The 23,856-nt window shown below is 40.2% G+C and overlaps 1 protein-coding gene and 1 long non-coding RNA gene across 2 annotated transcripts in view; both read left to right on the top strand.

Moving 5' to 3' along the window:
- Positions 1-536: 536 nt before the first annotated feature.
- On the top strand, positions 537-16,435 carry MINAR2 (membrane integral NOTCH2 associated receptor 2). The gene is made up of 4 exons (XM_069589504.1): positions 537-715; positions 1,163-1,339; positions 10,880-11,107; positions 14,995-16,435. Exons 1-4 carry the CDS (start codon positions 602-604, stop codon positions 15,172-15,174), a joined length of 699 nt encoding a protein of 232 aa, XP_069445605.1. The 5' UTR covers positions 537-601; the 3' UTR covers positions 15,175-16,435.
- Positions 16,436-19,241: 2,806 nt separating this feature from the next.
- Positions 19,242-23,856, top strand: part of LOC138440287 (uncharacterized) — a 29,850-nt gene continuing 25,235 nt past the window's right edge. The window contains exons 1-2 of the long non-coding RNA XR_011256982.1: positions 19,242-20,004; positions 21,403-21,587. This is a non-coding gene — a long non-coding RNA (uncharacterized lncRNA). The remainder of the gene's footprint in view (positions 20,005-21,402; positions 21,588-23,856) is intronic.

The raw sequence follows: 23,856 nt of genomic DNA, 5'->3' as shown, positions 1-23,856 counted from the left end.
GCTGCTGAGTCTAATAAGCCATAGGGCACTCTTCTGAAATCTGGTGCTGATATATTCCACATGTCACCCCATTAGCTTTGTAAGAAAATCCTTCCTGCTGAATCAGATGGGTTTGCATCTGGGGCACAAAATAACAGGCTGTGTCTTTTACACACTGCTGATGTGTCTATTCTTTGCCTTCTCTTTCTCTAGATGAAAATCCATATTTTCCTGGTGAGAAGTATGGTTTGCCAGAGACAGAGTGGCTTGTAATGAGAGAGCTTATCTACCTTAAAGTCATCATAACTTCCTGGCTTGAGATACTCTCCATAACCTCACTCCCGCCTCGGCTCGTTGAACAGCAGATGGGTTCACTGAGGAACGCACGACATCCAAACCCAGCCGCCATATTCTCCTCCCTTTCCAAGTCCGCTTTGTGAACAGCTAAGAGCAGAGTCAAAGAGACCTCAGAGGGCAAACGGACCAAGGGGCGGTAGTTTGGGGCACTAAATTACTGCAGCAAACGATCAAGCAAATTCTTGCTATATCCCCTTTAAGCTGAGCCTGACAACCTAAACACGGTTAGGTTTCCACATGACCCTGAGACTCTGGGAGTCAAAACATGAGAAGAAACAAGATCCTGCATATCACATGTGAGGCTGCGGAGACAAGGCCAAGCCGGCTGGGTCAGCTCGGCAGTGTTCAAAGAGAAGTATCAACTGATGTCTCTCTACAGGTGACTGTAGCATGTGCTCCAAATTATGGCCTGGGACCCTGAAATTCTGGTAGCCTTGATCCAAAGAGTACTTCCTCTTAAGCTGTTATTTCTGTATGAAGACACATCTTCATTCATCCTTTACAACTGAATAAGTATGGGCACAGCTGTTTCGTTCGAGCATCCGAGGGGATAGAGAGAGAGAGAGCGAGTGTGTGTGTGTGTGTCTGTGTGTGTGTGTGTGTCTGTCTGTCTGTCTGTGTGTGTGTGTGTGTGTGTGTGTGTGTGCTGTGTGAAGGGTAAGTCAGGGTGCTCCACTGTTCCCTGTGTTGCTATGTCATTTCGAGAGTGGTTTCTGGGCACAGCCCACAGCCGTGGTTTCACACGCCAGGCAGGCACCCCTCAGGCTCATTAATAATGGACCACTCTGAGAGCAGCAGCCTCGCTCACCTCTGTTTTCCACTGTAGATGCAGGGAGGCATGGATCTCTCTGTTTTGCCAAATAACAACCATCCTGACAAGTTCCTGCAGCTCGATGTGAAGTCTTTAATGAGGAACTCAGCCCTTCTCCAGGCCAGCCTGGTGCGGTTTCCGGGAGGGAATTACCCTGCTGCACAACACTGGCAAAACCTCGTCTACTCACAGGTAAGGTGTGGGAGCACACATATATGCGGATGGGGGCTTGCTGCCTTCTCGGCATCTGCCACTTCCTCATTTGTGCAAAAAAGCTACAGGCAACAGAGTACAGGGTAGCTGCTCATTCTTGCCATAGAAAGGGGCTTTCTCTCTTTGTCAAGGGAAGGAGGCTTGCTCTGATCACTTGATCAACTTCATGAACTATCCCAACCATTCATTTTCCTTCATGCCCCAGCTTCTCATACCGTCTTTTTAGATTTTTGCCTAGCCTTCCCTTCAGATGTCTTCAGATCAATTACTACATTTGCAGATAAGGCTCTGGGTGGAACCCCACCTCTGTCTTCTGGTGTAGTCTAGGCATAAAGCATCTGAAGATTACACTGTGGGCTCATACATGGCCTCTAAGACAACTGAATCTTGCTTCCACCTCGTTTAGACTGGCTCCCTTTCATCTCATGGGGAAGAAACTTAAAACAGTGAAACAATGGAAACCTAATGATGGAAAGAAAGAAAATAGAGGGAACTCCCTACCTAAGAAAGGTGCTGGCTGTTATTGTAGAGGCTCTTTGTTTCGGCGGATATCCATGTAGACAAGACTTAACAAGCAATCTTCAAACCCAGACTTCATTTCTTGCTCTCTTCTTCTGCATCTTCCTTCTCTTTTGCTAACCACAAGAGAAGGATACAACTGATGAGTTCCATGTGCTGAAAGAAACATAAAGGCCTTGAGTGTTGCCCAGCTCATGAATTAGGAATAATCTTTGTTTTAAGACATGAGGGCTAACGGGGTTAAGGGTTAGTCAATTTAGAAACAGGAAGAAGCATTTCATTTCAGAACAGATGTGAATGACCTACAAACCCCTGCAAATCATTAAATCCTTTGGAGTGGTTCAAATTCCCTGAACAGAAATTTGTTTTCTTTTAAGAAACAGTTGCTACTCATGAGTCCTGGTGTAAAGTGACTCCTTTATGGTGTGTTTGTGGGCTTTTCGGGACCTTTATCATGAGATCATTTAGAATGAAGAACACTTAAATAGTTATGTAAGTGTTTCCTCCACCTATGAGGGTTTTAATTCATTTCCATTGTAAGGCAGGCTGTTATGACAACTGACTTTTTAAAAAATTGTACATCCTTCCCTTTTGTAATTTTCAAAACCTATCCACACACACCTTTTCGATGGCTGCTTTTTGTATGTTTTGCTTAGTTTAAGTTAAATGCGATGAAATTCCTCCTTTGTCTTTCACTGTTTATATCATGAACTAAAATAACTCAAAAGTCAGCTTAGAATACCTTGGCCCTCCTGTGCTATGAAGTTTAGTCTAAGAAAACATATCCAATAAATTCCTTTGAGGTTGGAACACACCGATCTAACATCTTTTGTTTAGTACTGGAGTTGACCTGTTTCCTTCATGTGTAACTTCACAGTTTAAAGCTCCATTGAATATTGTTCCTAAACCTGAGTGAAATGCAAATTTTAAAGGGCATTTTTTTTCCCAACAGACCCTGAGGTATAGAAATAGTTTTACAGGGCAAACCAAGGATGTAAAAATCTGTTTCATGTGTCTTTGAATGTGTCATTGGTAATCGTAAACTATACATAAACTTGATTTAGTTATAACTTTACCCTAAAAAGAAATGTCTAATGACTGAATAAAGGCCAATACACTACTAAATAATGCTTGGAGGGAAGAAGTAAATCAATTACAATTTTAGTTAGTTGGGTAAATGTGGCTCAAATGAGTAAAAACAATTATATTTGCTACTTTAGATTGCAATATGTCAATAAATAATGCTTCTCTCCTTGGTTGGATCTTAAAAATCCAAGAGTGGTAATATTCATTGGTTAAAAAAAACAAATCTAAAAGAGAAGAATGTGTGGGAGTTGTAAGTCGTTATAGTGATACCTGGAATAAGGGCACTGAATATACCAGGTGGACTAAGGTACTAGGGGTCTGAGAGGTGGCAGGCAGCTGTTAAGTAGTTCTTAATTTAAAACCCTCACCTTGTTGGCTTAATGTCTCACTCTGTGGGGAGACATTAAGCCAATTGAAGAGCATTGAATAAGGAGATTTGAAACTTGGTTCCTTGTTTCAAATCCACAATAAACCAGTTTGAGAAGCATCAATTATGGCCCTTACTCAGTCCATGCAGTATTTCCACTTGCAATTAGTGTATAATTCATTTTACATAGTTCCTTGAAAGTGAGAGCAAATAAGGTAAAAACAACTGACAGAGTTTCCTTTAAGAGAATAAGAAATGGGTATCGTGTGGTCATTTGCTATTAATAGTATCCCCAAATGTGTTTAAATTAGCCTGTCATTAGAATTTGGAATAGCAGATAAGACCACTTGCATTCTTTGATATATGCCGTGGATGGAGGGGTGTGTGTGTGTGCATGTTAGAGGGTGTAGTCAGTACTTTTACCAAGCTCTGTGGCCAAATCAAGCAGTTAGATTATATATTTCCATGAAATCCACACAAATTTCAGAGTTGTGTTAGCTTACCTTTATGGCTCATCGTCCGTCCCCCACCCCAGGTACATAGTATTTAGAATTAAGCCTACGTCAAGAAATGTCAAAGGACTTAACCTACAAACATTGCCGTCAATACTGGTAGTAACCAAACAGTTGAAACGAGAACTTCTAGGGACTTCCCTGGCAGTCCAATGGTTAAGACTTTGCTTCCCCTGCAGGAGCCAGGTTAGGGAACTAAGATCTCACATGCTGCACAGTGCAGCAAGAAGGAAAAAAAATTGTGTATTTATATTCATGATTTATGTTTTACGCTCTTTTGAAATTCTCATTCCACCTTCAGAGGCAATTTTCTAAGCCATTTCACATGAGCAGAAGCAATACCAGGCATATAGGAAAGTAAGCAAGGATGTCCCCAGGCATGCCAGCATCTCAGGACACTGTTCATTCCCTTTGTGAACATGCATACACAGGTCACCTGTATCTGCAGGTAAAGAGTACAAGCAGGTACTTCTTGATTTAACTAGATTTATGCTTTTTCTTTAATTCTTTCACTACAGAAATAAAGAAGCCTTCTTGATAAAGTTCTTCTCAATGCAATGAACAAACTTTTGCCAAAATCTGGTATTTCTGGTTGTTGAAATAATTGGGGGCATGTATCTGATGAAGGCATTTGGGATTATATTCCAAATATTTCTGCCAATCCCTTTATAGAGGAAGGTAAAAAAAAAATTCCTTTTCTTTTGGTATAAATGATAAAATATATTTTTTCAGATATTGTAGTGGGATTTTTCTTCTGATTAGCAGTTAGACTTTGGAATCTTTCCAGACTAATCTATTTGTTGTATCTTTTCCTGAGTTTTATGATGTCGGTTTGAGAACCCAGGGGATTTCTGTACTAACCTATGAACTAGAGCAGAAGATCAAGGGTAAGGAGGTTGCTCTTCCCTTGGTTTCTAGACAAGGTCATTTCCTGAGTGTATTTCCTAATCACCTTTCCTTACTTTTTTTTTTTCCAGTCTTATAGCTCTCTTTTCCCTTTAAATTCTAACATTTCTTCTTTTTCCCTCAGCTTTGTTTGTTTGTTTTTGTGTATCATAACTATATTTCACAATCTGTCTGTGAACACACATGTCATGCCTTCTCCAGGACTGTCTCTATTTCAAGTATTCCATATCCTATTTCAATAAGAGCAGCCCATATAAGCTTATATTTGGGCAAAATGTTGTCGGACTTTTGAGGTACATAAATTATTGTCTAAGAAGTAGATTAAGGAGCATCATTGACTTGCTCAGGATTTTACTTGCAGTTATCAGGACATGATTTTATCAAGTTATGCTAAATGTATGTAGTTTACAAAATCTCCAGTGGGGTCAGAAATTCACCTTTGGATGATAATACTGCCAGAAGCATCACCCGCTTTGTCCCATCACTGCTCCTCAATGAAACCAAATGCCTCTGGCACTGAAACCTTATTAAAGCACAGTGTGTCACAGGAGCACATGTGGGACTTCAGAGCCCTGGCTACTTGGAGGGAAGGCAGAAGAGGTTCCAAGAGAGGTCTGGGTCAGACTGGGAAGGCTTGATGGGTATTGCATGAGATTTCAAATTTTGTCCTGAAAGTTTGGAGGGGTTGATGAAAAATTTTAAGCAAGAGAATCACATGATCAAATCTGTGTTTCACAAAGGTAACCATTTAGCAATTTGGAAAACAGAGTTATCATGACCAGTGGGGCGCAACTTTCTAGGAAAAGTTGTCTCTGGGCTCACATGTGAAATACAAACAAAATACCCTGTTTGGATTATGATTATGATAGGAATTACATTGTACGTATAGACCACACTGGGGAAAATGGAAATCTTTATGATCTTGATTTTCCCAATTTGTGAACATGATATGCTCCAGTCCATGGGGGTCACAAAGAGCCAGACACGACTGAGCGACTAAACTGAACTGAACCTTTTCAAAATGAAATAGCTTTCAATATCACTGATTCATTCCATCGTATATATGGGTTATTTTTCTTCTAATATTTATTGCTCTCTCCTGTCTTTATTATTTCATGGTGACCATATTCTTAGATTTAATCTGACCAACATTCATCCCTCACCGGAGGCAGTCACTACGTTTATCCAGCGCCCCATCCGAACGGTCCTATAATCTTTGCTCACTAGACATGCAATCGATGCAGTAATTCTTCCTTCCTGAATGGGAAAAGTGAAAGCACGCAGACACTGCTCCAAAGTAATTCTGAGATTCTCCTGGGAATAGTTTGTGTGGCCCTCCTTCCTTGATGGTGGGGAAGATGGATTAGGCCAGGACTCTCCTCTTTAGAAGATCTCCTGGGGCACTGTTCTCTAAAGTTCCTGGTCCAGCGCACTAGGAAACATTCCCTTGTTCATCAAAGTCTTTTGCCATATCAGAGTGGGCCCCCCTCAAGGCAGTAGAGGCTTCAAAATTCACTCCTATTAATCGATTAATACATCCATGTTTGGAGGCATAGGGTTACTGTTGCTTTGTTGGTTTTGTCTGTAATTTTTAACAATCTTAAAAACTTTTAGGTCTAGGCTTGTGGTTTCTCTGGTGAACCATTTCTTATAAAACTTAGTGTGAGCTATTTATCAATGCAATCATTTCTGTTTTTTTGTGGTCACTCCTATATGTCAATAAATACACCTTAAGTTCTTTGAAGGCGTTGCTCTCAAATAGGCTTTAACGGTTTGCTTTTCTGCCTCCATTTCTCCGTCCTTTGACTCAATGACAAATGCCTGGAGACAGTCAGGAGTAATAGTTATGAAACCACATCCTAACGTGACCTTTAATCCTGAGTCACTTCATTCTACTAGGAAATTTAAATGAGTTTTTTTTTTTTTTGCCTCAGTGTTTGGCGTCTATAAACAGTCCGATTTTTAATGATAGAAGGTATCAAATTTCCATAGTTTCTCTCCTGTTTTTTTGCAAATTATTCAGTTCTTTCTATCAGTTCATCTCTTTCTTATAATACAGCAATGCTGTGATCCTTGTACATGTATTACTTATCCCTCATAGAGCTACAGGGGATTAGATTCCAAATGACCACAGATAACACACCAAACATTTCTCGCTGTATGCTATGAATAGCCATCCATCCAGCTTCTGATACTCCTCTCATCCCTCTCTTAACTGCTAAGCCAATGCCAACAGTTGTAGAATTTCAAGCTATCACTTTCTGTACTAAGGGAAATGTAGGCTAGGCCACACTATGACGACAAAATATCAATAACTAAAAAGAAGAAAAACATTCTTGTGCATGGAAAGTCTGAGAGAGGACAGATAGGTTGGCAGGGGTGGGGGGTGGGGGGGGGGGGTCAGGGGTTGGGCAGCTCTTTTCTAAGCAGTATCCCAGAGCTTGAAGTTCTTTCATCTTACATAGCTCTGCCACTTCAGAATCCTTGCTTACAGTGATACAACAGAAAATGGGAAGTGAGGACAGGTGAGCCAGGAATCTTGTTGGAGAGTTCAGGGGCTTGGCCTGGAAATGATCTCTGTTACTTTTGACCCCACATCAACTACTAGAAAGAGTGGGCCCAGTTTAACGTCAAACAGCCTGAGGAAGGCGGTCATGCCTTGTGCTCAGAAAAGGAAAACAAAATTGGTGAGTATTTAACCAATCCCACCACCAGCTCTTCTTTGTTTATATTTGCCTGCTATATATTTTTACGTACTTTCACTCTCATTTTTTCTGAGTTCTTGTATTTTAAGTATTTTAAAAATCTCATATGATGTCTCTGTTATTTAAATAGAGGGTTTCATCTATTTATTTAACATGATTGTTTCAAATTTTTTTCTGTTTCCTAGGATTTTCTCCTCTGTATTCTTTGTTTCAGGTTTCTTATCTTTTAGATTAACTTTCTGTCATCTTTTTTCTTCTGCTTTACTGATTTAGAATCTACACCTTCTTTCTCTATTTTTAAGTAGTATCTCCATCCTATAAGAGAAATTATTTCTTAAAATTTCATAAGTAAGGACTTCTCACGTGGCCCAAGAGTCTACACTTCCACTGCAGGAGCTATGGATTCAACCCCTGGTTAAGGGATGAGGATCCCACGTGCTGTGTGGCCAAAAAGAAGAAAAGAACTTTCCCAATCAAATATATCTGTTAAAGATCTTACTGTTTAGTTTTAGGTTTCTCTTATCTTAAAACTCACAAATTAGTGGTTATTATTTCTATTTTACCATAAAATCAGTGCTTGCTTAGATTTCTGTATATATTCATCAGCTTTTTTTCCTTTTGTTCTTTTTCTTTGCTTTTCCTAGCATTTCTTCTTATACATCTTAACCTTTCATTCTAATATCAGGTTTCTTCTTCCTGAAGTATTTTTTTTAGAAATTCCTTCTTTATTGGCCTATTAATTGTATACTTTCAGTGTTTGTCTGTTGAAAGTCTTCCATTTTATTCTTTTTGTTAAATGATCGTTTACTTATACATAAATGGCATAAATATTGATTAAAATGTATAAAGGATATGTGGACAAAGTAATGGTTAATACAGAAAAGCCTAGGTAAGCTTTGAAGCTTATTTCCTTAAACAGTATTTTTTTAAGTTATTTTAGAGCCCATATTGTTAAAATAATGAAATTACTATTGTGCTTCCTTTTGATAAATGTAGTCCGTATGGAAGGTAGAGTGAAAGATTAAAATCAAAGACATGCTTTGGTTTTCTCTCTGAAGAGCTTTTTTTAGTTTATCAAAATATAGAAGAACCTCAGCCACAATTAGTATATTCTGTTTCTTCCATAAAATTCTTAATAAACTATTCTAGTAATTTTCCCTTCACATGTCCTTCAGACATGAAATTGTCATACAGTGCAAAAATGCTGCTGCTGCTGCTAAGTCACTTCAGTCATGTCCAACTCTGTGCGACCCCATAGACAGCAGCCCACCAGGCTCCCCTGTCCCTGGGATTCTCCAGGCAAGAACACTGGAGTGGGTTACCATTTCCTTCTCCAATGCACAAAAGTGAAAAGTGAGAGTGAAGTCGCTCAGTCGTGTCCGACTCTTAGCGACCCCAAGGAGTGCAGCCCACCAGGCTTCTCCATCCATGGGATTTTCCAGGCAAGAGTACTGGAGTGGGGTGCCATTGCCTTCTCCAACAGTGCAAAACTAAATGGCACTAAATTCTAAACCTCGAACATTCAAGAATACTGTTTAGAATTAAGACCTTGAATGTTCTTTTAAAAATAGCTCTGATTATTTTTTCTATCTTTTGTATATTAGTTTCTCAAGGTTTTTATGCATTGTAATAGAGGGTATTGTGTTTTTCTCTTAACCTCTAAAACTATTTTTCTGATTTATAGAGCTTTCTTATTTAGGAAACTCAAGGAATAGTCAGGCAGGCAAGAAAACAGACAAAGCCAATTTTTCAACGTCAGAAGGATTATTTCTCTTCATAGATGATCTTAGATATCTAGCCTTGAAGCAAAAAACTTGAGTCAGAATTATGGTAAACTGAAACTATCTAAATTTTATATCGAATTGTTTTTTCTCAGTTCCAGAAACATTTTTCACGAGTTCATCCGTCTTAAAGATGAATGCTAAATCAAGATGATTTATTATTTCATTGCAAACTTTAGTATTATAGCATATAAATTGATTTTGAACAGACCAGCAATCTAATAAAGTCAGATAAGACCTCCAAGTTGATCTCTACCTATCTAAAAGAAAAATCTGGCTTAAGAAAATTAGGGAAACCTAAGGCCAAAGAGAATATGAATGGCTTTATCTAGATGATTTTGGGGTGGCTACCAGCCATTTCAGAAGGAAGCTACATATATTAGTTTACAACTTTACTTATATAAAGACGTATTTAATATGACCTATATACCCCAATAGATGTGAGGGAATCAGTGCACTGATGATTATAAATATAACTCAGAAAAATATTAATTGCTACTTAAACTTCTCTGTTTAGGAAAGCTGAAATATGTGAGACACATTTATTGAAAAATTGCTGTAAGATAATGAAATGTGTCACTAGTTTTTAAGAGTCAAACCTAAGTTTTCTGAAAATTAACTTATGTGGAATTCCTTTCCCTTGATGCCCTGTGATAAATAAGACATTACTCTATATGCTTTCTGTTTCTTTTCCAGTTTATGTGGTCAATGAATACATTTTAATCTGAAATTTTTCTATCTACATAATAGCTTTGCAGTCATAAGGAAAAAAAAGGCAAAGTAAAAATATGAAGGTCATACCAGACACAGAAAAACCACATTGTTTTTGTATAATCCATTTATATAAATGAGTACAGACTGACCTGTGATGGGGATTCTGGAGATACTGATTATCCTTGGGGAGGGGAGCCAAGAGTAATTAGAAGGCAGTGTGGGGTATGCTAGTATGGTTTGTATTTTGGTAGTATCTTGGGTTTATTTGATATGTGAAAATTTATTGAACTCTAAATTTATAACATATGTACTTTTCTACAAGTATATCATGGTTTAATTTTTTTTAAGTTTTTAAAGATCTGAAAGTCAGAATTAGAGCTATCCAATAGCCCGCTGGTCTATAGCGACATATAAGAGGGCAATGCTAAGTTAGTCTAGTTCTCCAAGCTGTCTAAAATCAGAGTCCCAAGGGAGTTCTCATGAAAGCCAAAGCATAGCTATAAAATGCCTTTTAATCTTGACTTTGCTGGATTAATACAGTAATGTTAAATATTATTTTGTTCAGTCATAGAATACACAAGTGGGAAGAGGTAACATGTCATTAAATCTCAATGCAAGTGAACTAGGGAAAAGTTACTTTCCTTAGAATTCTACTGTTTGAATTAAGGAATGCTGTTCTTTCTCTGTCATTGTAAAATAGCATTTTAATGAATGATTACTGAATCTGAACACGATCACATGCAAAGAAAGAACTCCGTGATAGCATCCTAAGTCAAACCAGATCCTAGAGTTCTGCGTTCATTCATTGTCCTAAGCTGTTGGGTCCAGGCAGAATCATTAAACTTTCTGGTATGGTTATTTCACATTTTGCTTCCCTATTATCAGTGACCTCTTGGTAAGAGAAACTTTGTTACTGTGTTTCCTGACAGAGAGAAAAGAAGAATATTACTGCTCAACACATGAGGGGATCCAGTATGAAGGGCGCCATCACCATAGAGAGCCCCCCACCATCCTTATCATCAGCTTTGAAGAATAACCCACTATATGGTGATGTAAGTTTTGAGGAAGCTATGGAAGAAAGAAAAAAGAATCCTTCCTGGACCGCTGAGGAATATGACAGGCGTTCCCTGCATACCAACCTCTCTGGGCATCTGAAGGTACTCAGGCAAAGAACCAACTCCTTTAATTGATGAGGGAGATCAGTTACATAATCCTTAAAGAAACGGGTATTAAGGTGAGAGGCACTCTTCACTGGGCACAAAATCTCCAGATTTGAGGCCATTTTGGCCCCTGGCTTTACCTTCTCTCTCCTAGTCAGTATTTGTGTTTATTTATGTGTTTTGTGTTTTATAATTTCAGCAGTTAACAGCATCACTACAGTGTAGAGAGAAAGAAATGATGTGACAAGAAGAAGGGTTTACCTGGAAGGTATCAGGTTGTGAAAGTCAGTTTGTAAGATTAAGGGTTTTTTCTCTAGTTTTGAGATCATTTATGTTTGTGAATAGCTGAGTTCCTTATTCTACATTTTTTCAAATATGTTGATTAATTGCTGTGTCTTAGGCATTGTGCAAGGCAGTTCTCATCAAAGATCATTTTATTTCAAGCCTACGCGGTGATTTAAGATTGCAGATTTACATTTTGGACATTTTCCTGTGTCTCAGTAACAAAACAAAACAAAAGCATTTCAACACAGGAAAAGTATGCAATGAACTCATTCACCCAGCTTAAACCCAACTCAAGTTTTTCCTTTCCTTTCGCCTGGTGTCACCCTTCAAACACAAAGTCTAGGAATCCCTGAAAAGCAGGGAAAGGAACCCTGTTTTCCGAGTGGACTGGATTTCTACCCAACCTTGGCTGGCCTCTGCCTGTCCTAGGGCCAGAAAGACCTGACATATTCCCAGTGTACCAGTGTATGTCTGTCCTAAGCCTCATACCCTAGTCACCTACAGGCTTTTCCTTTGGAAGGAGACAGCATTACATCCCCTTAAAGTCTTATATTTTTAAAAATCTCAAATTTGCACTCCTTTAAATATTGTCCAAAATCTTTGAAGTTTCTTTATCTCCCAGTGGGTTTAGTGTATCTCATCCTTAATGTAGCCTCTTCTCCAGAGATGTTTCCATAACAGATGCTTCCCCCTAGCAACAGTAATCTTGTGTTTTTTAATCAGGAATCCAAAGATCAAGACCTCTAAGAAATAACCTCCTACAACTAGGAAAGATATATTGATGTAGTTCACAAACATTTCCTGACTAGGTGCTAGAGCCTCTGTTCTTCTCTTTGTTGTTTACATGAATGACAAGGGTACTGTAAAGAAGAATATTCTTGCCCTCCAAAAGTTCATCTGAGTGAAGTATTAACAACAAGCGGTAACTTTAGGATAAGAGAGAGGAAGACAGTGACTATATGATGAGTAGAAAGTACTGTGCAGATTCAAAAGAGGACAAAGTCACATTGAATTATAAGAAGCCTTTGTGGAAAAGTTAATTTAGGCTGGACTTGAAGGATATGTAGAACCCCAGATGACATGAGTCGTTTGCATGAGAGGAGAGGCTCTATTCTATCAGAAGTAACAAGAATAGAGGCACAAATATAAGAGAGTAAGAGAGTTTGTCAGAGCAATAGGTAGTTCATTTTTGGTAGGGCTACAGCTAAAGTAATAGAAAAATGGGGGAAATAAGGCTAACAAACAGATTCAAAATAAAGTTCAAATATGAGGCTAAAGAAACTGAATGTTATTGGCACTAAGGGGTAATTTTTTGTTGGCAATACCACGACATGTTTAGGAAGACTGAATGTGAACATGATGTATATATTGCTTTACTAAAACCAAGGCTGGCCCTCTTCCCACTTATCTGCTACCTGCCCACTCACCTCAGAGCAAAGGCCCCTCAAGGTTGGAGACCGGTGGGCAGGCCTCATAAAGTCACAACTTTGGTTTGTATTAGTATCTCTTCTTGCTGCTGCTGCTGCTGCTGCTGCTGCTAAGTCGCTTCAGTCGTGTCCGACTCTGGGCGACCCCATAGATGGCAGCCCACCAGGCTCCCCCGTCCCTGGGATTCTCCAGGCAAGAACACTGGAGTGGGTTGCCATTTCCTTCTCCAGTGCATGAAAGTGAAAAGTGAAAGTGAAGTCCCTCAGTCATGTCTGACTCTTTGCAACCCCATGGACTGCAGCCCACTAGGCTCCTCCATCCATGGGATTTTCCAGGCAAGAGTACTGGAGTGGGGTGCCATTGCCTTCTCCAAGTATCTCCTCTTACACCTCATCAATTCAACTTACTTCATCACCATCCCTACCCCATCTCCTAATTAGCACATGGAATGCCCAACTTAATTTCTAAAACCTTTTCAACTACTTTACAGGCCATGAAAGTTCCATGTGCTTTTGGTCACTCCCATTTTTCTGAATTACTAAGTTTATGAATAAAAAAGGAGAAGAGAATCCCATATTTAGTTACCAATGCAAGCTATAAGCAGAATGTGGGGGTGGATAGTCTCCATTATGGAAGTTCTTACTGAAGAATGAGCCATTAACCTTGCAGGCAAAGTGCAGGCCTCTGATTAGGCCACAGACAAAATGAAAATAAGAGTGAAGTCAAGCAATGATTTTTAAATCATCTATCCTTCTGCACAGATCATTCAAATTTTATTTAATAGCTTTCCTAAGACTGGACTTTGAAACTAATAGCAATGGAAGAGTTATATTGTCATCACCAGAATCCACCCAGCTAGTTATTACAAGGGTAATAAGCTAATTCATTACCTAGCTGTGGAAACTGGCTAACTTGAAGTCACTGAGACTAGAGAAGCCAAGAGAGGGTGGGCAGCCCAGCTACAAGCCATTGCAATAATCCAAGTGAGAAACAATAAATCCTGAAATGGATTTGTGAAAACAGAGATTCAGCATTCACCATAAATTATTTGTCTGCTAGATGCCAGGCACAGACACTGAATCTTCAGCACTGAAATAAGGGCTTCCCAGGTGGTACTAGTGGTAAAGAATCCACCTACCAATGTAGGAGACAATAGAGACATTAGTTGGGTCAGATCCCTAGGGGTGGGAAGATCCCCTGGAGAAGGGAATAACCACCAACTCTAATATTCTTGCCTGGAAAATTCCATGGACAGAATAGCCTGTTGGGCTATAGTCAGTGGGGTTGTAAAGAGTCAGACATGACTGAGTACACACACACACACTCTCACACACATAGCAGGAGACAACAGGGAAGTGTGTGTGTGTGTGTGTGTCTGTGTGTGTGTTTGTGTGTGTGTGTGTATGTGTGTGTGTGTTTTAGATGTATGGACAGTAGAGTTTGCAGATGATTTGGGGACACAGGAGATAAATTTGAGTTGAAGACAATTCCGTGGTGTTGAAAGGGAGACAAGGCCTGTGAAAGAATCAGAAACATGGGGATAAATAAGGACAGGAATGGGTATATTGGGTCCTTTATCCAGAAGGGCAACAGTGCCAGAATTGCTGCATGCTGGCCTGCTGTAGCCCTCTACACGGAAGACCAGAAATTTGAGAAGCACAGAGAAGACTTTGGACTCCAAGTCTTCCTCCTCTTTCCGTGGAACTCAGCTTCTGGATTTACTGAAAAATTCAGCAAACATCTTCATTCCTACTATGCCAACAAAATCAAACCCCCAAGATCATCTGAGGCAAGGAATCTTAATTTTATTTCAACTCACTAACCTGATTGACACACACTGTTTATAAATTGTAAGAGACACTCAATTGGCAAAAACATGGCAGAAACACTCTTGTGTTTGTGACCCTAGAGTGTGAGCAATTTATTCGGTAAACAGTGAATTGTCATGCAGAGCTACAGGTTGAAGCTGAGGATTTCTGGTCAGCCAGGAGACTGTAGCTGCATGTTCCAGCTCTTCAGAGAAGCCTAGCTTCTGTTATTAGAGCTCTGACACTTCAACCTCACTCAAGGCACTGTGAATATGGATGCAAATTACCTCTACTCTCTTATTCTGCAATCTCAGTTAGTCTGCAACACTGACTGATCCTATCCTCCATGTAATTTTCTTTTAGGAAAATCCTAATGACCTACGGTTTTGGTTGGGAGAAATGTACACACCCGGTTTTGATACCTTACTGAAGAAGGAAGAAGAACAAGAGAAGCATTCAAAATATCGTCGTATAGGTCTGATTCTGTTCCTCGTAGCCTGCATCTTGGTTTCCATAGTGACCGTTAGCACTTTTTTCATCTAAAGAAACTACCCCCAGACACAGTCACTTCAAATTTCTTTAAAATCTTTCTAAATAAACAGTTGCAGAAAAACATGTTCGTGGAGTATAAATGTACTGTTGATGGTTTAGTTTAATTGTGTTGGAGAAGGCAAACTTCTTTTGAGATAATGCTGGCTTTCTCTGCTTTGTTCTGTGAAACCTTTATAAGAATCGCCAACCTGAGCCTAGGCCTTTGGGCATCAGGAATTCTGGGGATCGTAACCTCTGAAAGGTATTAAGTGTGTATTAAGACAACCAAAATTAAACATTTTAATAGAGAATGAAACAGTACCAACGATCGTCAGCAGCTTTGTCTTCTTTTTTTTTTAATTTTAATTTGTACTTTATTTTGCTTTACAATACTGTATTGGTTTTGGCATACATTGACATGAATCTGCCACGGGTGTACATGAGCTCCCAAACATGAACCCACCCCCCCCCCCCACCTCCCACCCCACATCATCCCTCCGGATCATCCCCGTGCATCAGTGTTTACACTATATTCACCTTATTTTGAAAACCCTATTACCACCCTCCTGTGACCACTGGAGAAGTTGAGCAGATCATTTTGTGGCCAACTGCCAGGTATATAGGGTAAAAGCTTCTGGTCGTGTGGCCTGTTGGGTTGAATTCATGCTGTTTTATCTGCCTTTATTCTTGTTTAAGCCAGAAAAAAAGGGAGGGCAGGCTGTGGAATATTCCAACATTTTTATTTTCCCAGCAATCCTTTATAATGCCCAAGTCTCATGTTGCGATTTTAATAGACCTAAACTTGGACAGGCCACAGTTATATAATTAATCGCATTTAGATCCAGCTGTGCTTACTGATTGATCCACATTGGCTAGTGTGACCCCTGGTAGCAATCAGGATGTAGCTCCAGGATTTAGCATGCTGGCCCTAAAAAATCAGAGAGGATGCTGCTAAAAGAACAAATCTTGCATCCTGATTGTGCTTTTCGCTGAATCTTGCCCCTCTAGCAAGTCCTTCTCTCCAAGAAAGGATAATATCACCTGCCCAGTAGGGCTTGCCTTAAGAGTAACTCCAAAGTCCTACTACATAGCACAGGGAACTCTGCTCAGTGTTATGTGGCAGCCTGGGTGGGAGGGGAATTTGGAGGAAAATGGATACATGTATGTCTATGGCTGAGTCCCTTTGCTGTCTACCTGAAACTATCACAACATCGTTAATCAGCTATACTCCAATATGAAATTAAAAGTTTTTAAAAAAGAAAAAATAAATAAATACATTTGGAAAAAAAAAATTTTTTTTTTAAAGTAACTCCTGGCCCCTGGTAAGTCGTTGGCTAGTTAACTATGGTTGTTTCAACTCATTTGGGTGAACGGCACCTGAGGTCACCTTAATTGTGTGCCGGTACCTGGGTAATGGCTCAGGGCACACAAGGAGAAGCAGGTCACCACTCTTTCCTCCCTTCTAGGACTCCCTTCCCTAAGTCCCCCATCCATGTTCCTTTCTCCTCTTACAAGACTCCTCCCCACCCCCAGACTATCTTGGGCAGAAACGAAAAAAGGGCTTTTTCTTCTTCCCATTAGACAGATTTTGTCCTTGGGATTGCCATATAATTTTCCTGTTATTTCTTTTAAAGATGCTTGAACATTGAACAAAGTACTTGAACATTAAAATACTATGTGACTACAGTAAAATCATTGTGTGTAAAAATTGTCTTAAGCATGTTTCTCCTTTACTTCTTATTCCTTCTCTCCTTTGTGATAGATTCCAGTCCCATTTAGAACTGAATCAAGAAGCAGTGAAGATCTGGGGGCTTCCTGAGGGTAAGCCCCCCAACCACCACCACTGGCTTATAGACAACCACTTACTATTACTCTGCTTTCAAAGCTTGAGTGTCCAGTGTTTGACTCTAAGGGATTCAAACTTGCTCAGATATCTGCTTCACACGGAAAGCATTTGTCCCATGGCAGGTTACACTGGACTGTCCAGGGCCACAAACAGGCAAGGCTCTCTGAAGGCATGAAGCAGAGGTAAGCATAGAGGTGAGAAGCTGCCCACCTGAACTCCTGGCCCCTTCACCTCATCTTCTCCTTCTCTGGCCCTCCTATTCTCATCTACCATTCTCTCCCGTCATTTCTCTTTCAGCTTGAATGAGTTTTTACTTTGCTATTACTCCCAAACCAGTCTTCATTTTCAGCCTTCTGTGTAACTGAAGAATCAAATTATATTATTGTCCCTCTTTGGCTTAATGTTTTGTCTCAGGGAAAGAAAGTCTTAAGTAGAGACAATACGTCCATGTGTGTACTAAAAATCATACTATGAGGGTAGTTCCAATTTCTCCTTCAGTATGGCTTTTGAAAATGGCTCAAACAGAAAAAGCATAAGATCATGGAAAATGCAGAGATGATGTCCCTAAATAAGCTTAAGTTCAAACCTGGGCTTTCTTAAAAAGCTCCAATCCAGATTCAATAAAGTAATGCTTTAAAAGCATCTAAATACAACCCTTAGCACATTAGTGGTCAGTAAACAACAGACTGGTTCCAAATAGGAAAAGGAGTACGTCGAGGCTGTATATTGTCACCCTGTTTATTTAACTTGTATGCAGAGTACATCATGAGAAACGCTGGGCTGGATGAAGCACAAGCTGGAATCAAGATTGCCGGGAGAAATATCACTAACCTCAGATATGCAGATGACACCACCCTTATGGCAGAAAGTGAAGAGGAACTAAAAAGCCTCTTGATGAAAGAGGAGAGTGAAAAAGTTGGCTTAAAGCTCAACATTCAGAAAACTAAGATCATGGCATCTGGTCCCATCACTTCATGGGAGATAGATGGGGAAACAGTGGAAACCGTGTCAGAATTTATTTGGGGGGCTCCAAAATCACAGCAGATGGTGATTGCAGCCATGAAATTAAAAGATGCTTACTCCTTGGAAAGAAAGTTATGACCAACCTAGATAGCATATTAAAAAGCAGAGATATTACTTTGCCAACAAAGGTCTGTCTAGTCAAAGCTATGGTTTTTCCAGTGGTGATGTATGGATGTGAGAGTTGGACTGTGAAGAAAGCTGAGTGCCGAAGAATTGATGCTTTTGAACTGTGGTGTTGGAGAAGACTCTTGAGGGTCCCTTGGACTGCAAGGAGATTCAACCAGTCCATTCTAAAGGAGATCATTCCTAGGTGTTCTTTGGAAGGAATGATGCTAAAGCTGAAACTCCAGTTCTTTGGCCACCTGATGCAAAGAGTTGACTCACTGGAAAAGACTCTGATGCTGGGAGGGATTGAGGGAAGGAGGAGAAGGGGACAACAGAGGATGAGATGGCTGGATGGCATCGCTGAATCAATGGACGTGAGTTTGCGTGAACTCCGGGAGTTGGTGATGGACAGGGAGGCCTGGCGTGCTGCGATTCATGGGGTCGCAGAGAGTCACACAAGACTGAGAGACTGAACTGAACTGAAACAATAACTATAATTATCTTCAAGGAAATAACTATTTTAATCGCTTATTTTAAATTTTTTAAATTGGGATAAGAAAGACTGGGAGGTGTAAACTCTTAAATAATAATGGCTTCAAATAGTAGTCTTTCCCAGGTTCTTTAGAATGTGCACTGCTGCTTGCCCCCCAAAAAAGTTTTGGGCATTTTGTTTTGGTTTTGTGTATTAGGTTAGTGTAGGTCTAAAAGCAAATGGTAAATTCTAGAGAAAAAATTTCCAACTGTAGATACTTTTTTAAAGTGCTGCTCTCTGATTTAAAAGAATTTTTTTTTATATATAACCCATTAATGACTATTCCGATCATATTCATATTGCTGTCACCTAGCGGAGAGTTTGTGGTTGGAAGACAAAGAAGGGTGCAGGGCCACTCCATTTATCCAGAGTGCACTCCTGCCCCCTGGTGGTGACATTTATTGTGCCTGCCCTTAGCCCATGAAAAAGCGTTTACCAAAGGGGCATTTTACAGGTGGCAGCCTAACTTTGCCTCTGTAGTTATAATCAGTGTGATGGGATGGCCGACAGCTCCTGTCTTTCGTCTTGCAACTACCATCTCATCTTACAAGAAAAGAAATACGACTGACCTTAAGTCATCCTGACATCTGAAGGCAGAGCTGCAACCTTCAGCTTGAAGTCCTGGATCTACCTACTGTACATGATTACGCTAAAACTAAAGGTAGAAGTGTTTTCAGAGATCACCCCTTTCCTAAACCTCCTCCAATTGCTTAATGTGCCAGGAATATTAGATAATTTGCTGCTTATTTCAGAGACAGTATGGCCTGAATGCCTGCTTTTTTAGCTCTCTGTATTGAGTGTGTCTTTATTTTTAATTCCTCTTTTTCCTATGTCTATTGTTTCTTACCAATTTTTCATTCTCCCCTCATGTAACTGAAAAAAGTAATTTTATCATCCATGAGAAATCATTTTTAAAACTATTATTAGATAGGGCGATTAAATCTCAACCCCTCTGGATTTCTACTTACACGCTGACAAAGGCACACAGACTGTGCTTTTTCAGAGGAAAGATAACTTGTTTGGTTTCTTCCAAATAATCACTTAGTCCAGGCTCCTGCCCAGCTTGAGGTGAGAATATTCCACCGAAGTGAGCAGCTTCAGAGGCTGAACACAGCTCTCTGCCAGAGCAGTGGTTCTGCTCTCGCTTTATGGACACGGTGACTCATGCACCTGATCAAATTTCCCTCTTCGCAGGCTGCTGGAAAAATTCAGGACCGAGCTGGGCCTCTCTCCTTAAAAACTATGAGGACTTCCTCGTGCGCCTTTCCTGTCCCTTCCGTGGCTCCATTTCATCGTCCATCCTGTGCTTCGGGTTCCTCACTGCCTCAAATCTAAGGTACCTCCACAGTGTTCTGCTTTTTAAATGCCTTAAACCTATTGAAAGATGCTAAGAATACAGAGAGAGGATACAAGGAGGACTGTGTGTGTGTGTGTATTCATCCTATGTGCATCCATAGGTATATCAGAACCAAATACAAAAGACTCTCCTTCAAAAGATTTTGAAATTAAAAATATAAAGAAAGAAATGCTTTTTTTTTTCATATAAAATGCTCCCTAACTAGGTTTTCTGAGCCAAAAGAAATCAGATTCATGACTCAGTTTTACTTATTCTATACCACTGTTTTCAAATTCCTGACAAAGAGGAGAGTAAGAATCCTTCTGCTCATTAAACCTGCTCATTTTTCACAATTAAGAAATAAGTGTTAAAATCTCTCACATTTGAATTAGCTTTGAGTTTGGTAAAACACTATATAATTACCTGACTAATAAAAACAATGGCTAGGCTAGATTCAAAACTTTATCAGCAAGTATGAACAAAAGAGCAGTTATAACTATGCCTCTTTCTAAAACTATATTATTTAAAAGCCAAAACATTTCGAATCAACCCTTTATAGCTAAAAGTAATTTTACTGTTAGTACTGCCATTGTTTTGCCATTTTTTAATGTAATAGTCACAAATGTCTTTCATGAACTCTAAACACAGCAAATTTTTTAAAAATTGTATCATCATCAACACATAGATGACAACTTTTGGAGCCTTTTTTTTTTTTTTTTAGTTATTCAGAAAGATTCCCAGTAGATACCCATGGACATCAGTGTCTCATTTTACCCACACACCTGAAACTTTCCTCCTGGCCATCAATGGAACTGATATAAATCAATGGATACAATCATACATTCTACATTTCATAATTTCAAAACCCTTTTACTTCCAGAATCTCATTCATCTCAATGATAATCTTGTAAGATAAGTATAAAACCTGCATTTTACAAGAGAAGAAATGGAGACTTAAGGTCATCAAAAGACTTGTCAGAAAGAAAAATGGAGTGAGAGCTCAGATCTTCTCAACCTCCTTTGGTTGGTCTTTCCACTCTAGATTTTATTTTCTCATGACTGTAATGGGAGTTTGGTATACACCCACTGTTGACAAAAACAGGAGAAGCTGAACTCTCCTCCGCCCACATCGACATACAGTCACGTTCTTTTCCAGCCCCAGTCTCAAGAGTCAATCTAGAGAATGCAGTTTAAGTAAGTGCAAACACAGTTGTGCCCAGAAGGCTGGTAAACCTGAATGCCATAACGGTGCATTGTTTTGTCAGCTTAGATTCACAAGGCTTCTTTGTAAGATAAAAAGTAAACCCTGGATCCCACTGTTAAGAATTCTGTGGATTAATGACTCTTCATCAGTATATAATGTTGATAGAATGCCTTTTTCCTATCACAACTTTCTAGAGTACAGGACCTGATACATCGAACCTTGCCTTGGCTCGTCCCTAAATTCAGTGCCAGCCCCAGGATGCCCCAAATCACTAGAGTTGGGACAGGAGCCTGGTACCAGAGAAGCTGACATCAGAGCTACTCTGAGGAGGAAATGACCTCCTGACCTGAGATGAATCCCTCAAACACCCAGTCTTCAGGTAAGGCGCTTGCCAGGTAAGGCGCTTGCCAGGTAAGGCACCAAGGCACAGTCTGGCAATAGCATTTGCTCATGCACTTTCCCCATCTTTATACGTTTTTTTTTTTTTTTTAAATGCATCTTTTACATTTTACAGTAACCAAACACTCCGAGTTGTTAACCATGGAGAAAAAGCAGAATGGAGAAAAATTTCCCTGTATCTTGGTGTTCATTTCTCACCACCAGATGGCAGGTGAGCACCAGGATGTGAATCTCCTGCCAGCGCAAGTTGAGGACGCTGGTTCTTTGGTGTTGAAACAGAAATCCACACTAGTGGAGAATTTCCAAAGAATAGGAGTGCTTAACTGCTGATTCAGCCCTGGAGTGGAGAGCCGGGGCCTGCGGAGCCCGTTGAGTGTGCATCAGCGCAGGGAAGTGACAGTAATTGGGGTTCCTTACTGCGAAGGCTTCAGACCGCGTGCGGTTCCAGCTGCGCAGCCGGAACTCATTAACCAAGTCCTCTGTGGTGTCTTTACTCAAACTGAGGTTCATGCTTGTTAAAAAATGCAGAAACCCAGGACAGCTAACCTGGAAACTTCATGTTTAACAGGCTCCCCGGGTGATTCTTTTCCTTCTTAAGCTTGGGAAAAGAACTTGAAGAGTGCAGGGTCCTGGGTAAAGGCTTTTCAAAGCTAGGGCTCGGGGGTGTGGGGGCCCATGAGACTCCTGGGGGGCACTGGGAGTTGCCGAGCACTCACTCCAGGCTCCCAGGAAGCTCTGCTCCACTTGGTAGCATCTCTCTCTGGTACAAAGAGGCGGACATAGAGCTATAAGCCATCTCTTTGCCCTGGCACCTTCCCTCCGCTCTACCCTCTCCTCAGGAAAACAAGATTCATAAATCGTTGAACCCTTAAGATATTTTAAAACTGATCATGATTCAATAGATACTTTATGATTAAAGCATTGAGCTGAAATTGGTACTGCATTTTAAATGAAATCTTAGTAACACAGTTTTCAACTGAAGGAAGCCTCAGCCATCAGGGATAAGGAGGTACCCAGGTCTCAATCATCAAGAAGATTTTGGTGTGAGTCAGAGGTTGGCAGTCCAGCCATAACTGGCTCAAAAGCTGGTTTCTGCGCTTCAGAGTCAATCTGTCTGACCCTAGACATGCGTAAGAGGTTTCAATTCTACAGATACCAATTTGAGTGAGAAGAAAACTAATGCCCAACCTGCCTCCAGAAAAATAGTATTGGAGTAAATTCAGTTTAAAATTATTTATCAAGATCACTAATTCAACCAAGTCCAATTTTTAATTCTTCATTTTATTCCCTAAATTATCTCATTTAAATCTAAATGTACTTATGGAAAGGGAAGGACAAGCCTGTTCAGATAATTGAGCACACACCCATGGCGGGAGGGAGAGCTACCTTCCCCCCTTGTTGTCCTATAGCACCAGTGCTATAGGGTGCTGGCTCCTGCAGGTAATACCACGGTTACCCACACAGTAGACTGGAGTTTCTAGCCATCAGCTCCCTCCTGAAGGTCCATATACCTCCCTGTCACGTGCTTCTCCTCCATCTATGACTTTCCTTTGGCCAGAAGACCTCTGAAGACGGTCACCAGCTCAGCCTCCAAGCTTAGTCCTCATAGAGCTTGAATTTTTAGTATTATTCCAAGGCAGGAAGACAGTCAGTTTGATCTCTTATACCCATTTTGAGTCTGTCCTGTTTTGTGATAGGAGCAGCATCTTTGAATGATATAACTTAGACCAGGGCCCCTTGATCTCTGTGGAAGTCTTCAGACTGTCAATGCAGTTTGAGATATCTATCGCAACAGGAGATGGCAAGAGATAAACTAGGGAAAGAGATAGAAGTGAGTATGAATATTTGAGTCTTCCTTCCCACTTCATCTTGCCACGTATGCTTGTGCCCACAGAGGGTGAATCATCAGATTAAGTTCCTTCATTTCAACACAGTTCCTCTCAGGACCTGTCCACAAGGAAGTGGTTAATATTACCAACTTCACCCCAGACAGGAAATAAGAGGTTGCTGGAATTCCCCTGGAGTGCTAGAAACCTTGTGGGACACACTGAGTAAAATGTATTTGAAAAAAGGCAAAAGCATAGCCATGGAGCAAAGATCAGCTGTACCAAGAGTTGGGGTGGTTTGAATGCATGACTAAAAAGGGGCAGCCTTAAGGTGCTTTTCTAGTGGAATAGTAATTCTGGTAACAGGCACACCGCTCTATAAATGTGCTAAAACTTACCAAACCATGCACCAAAAATTTACCT

This window comes from Ovis canadensis, chromosome 5, assembly GCF_042477335.2.
Source record: "Ovis canadensis isolate MfBH-ARS-UI-01 breed Bighorn chromosome 5, ARS-UI_OviCan_v2, whole genome shotgun sequence".
Classification (NCBI taxonomy): domain Eukaryota; kingdom Metazoa; phylum Chordata; class Mammalia; order Artiodactyla; family Bovidae; genus Ovis; species Ovis canadensis.
Note: the sequence above shows the minus strand (reverse complement) of the source record. Positions and strands in the feature narration are given on the sequence as shown.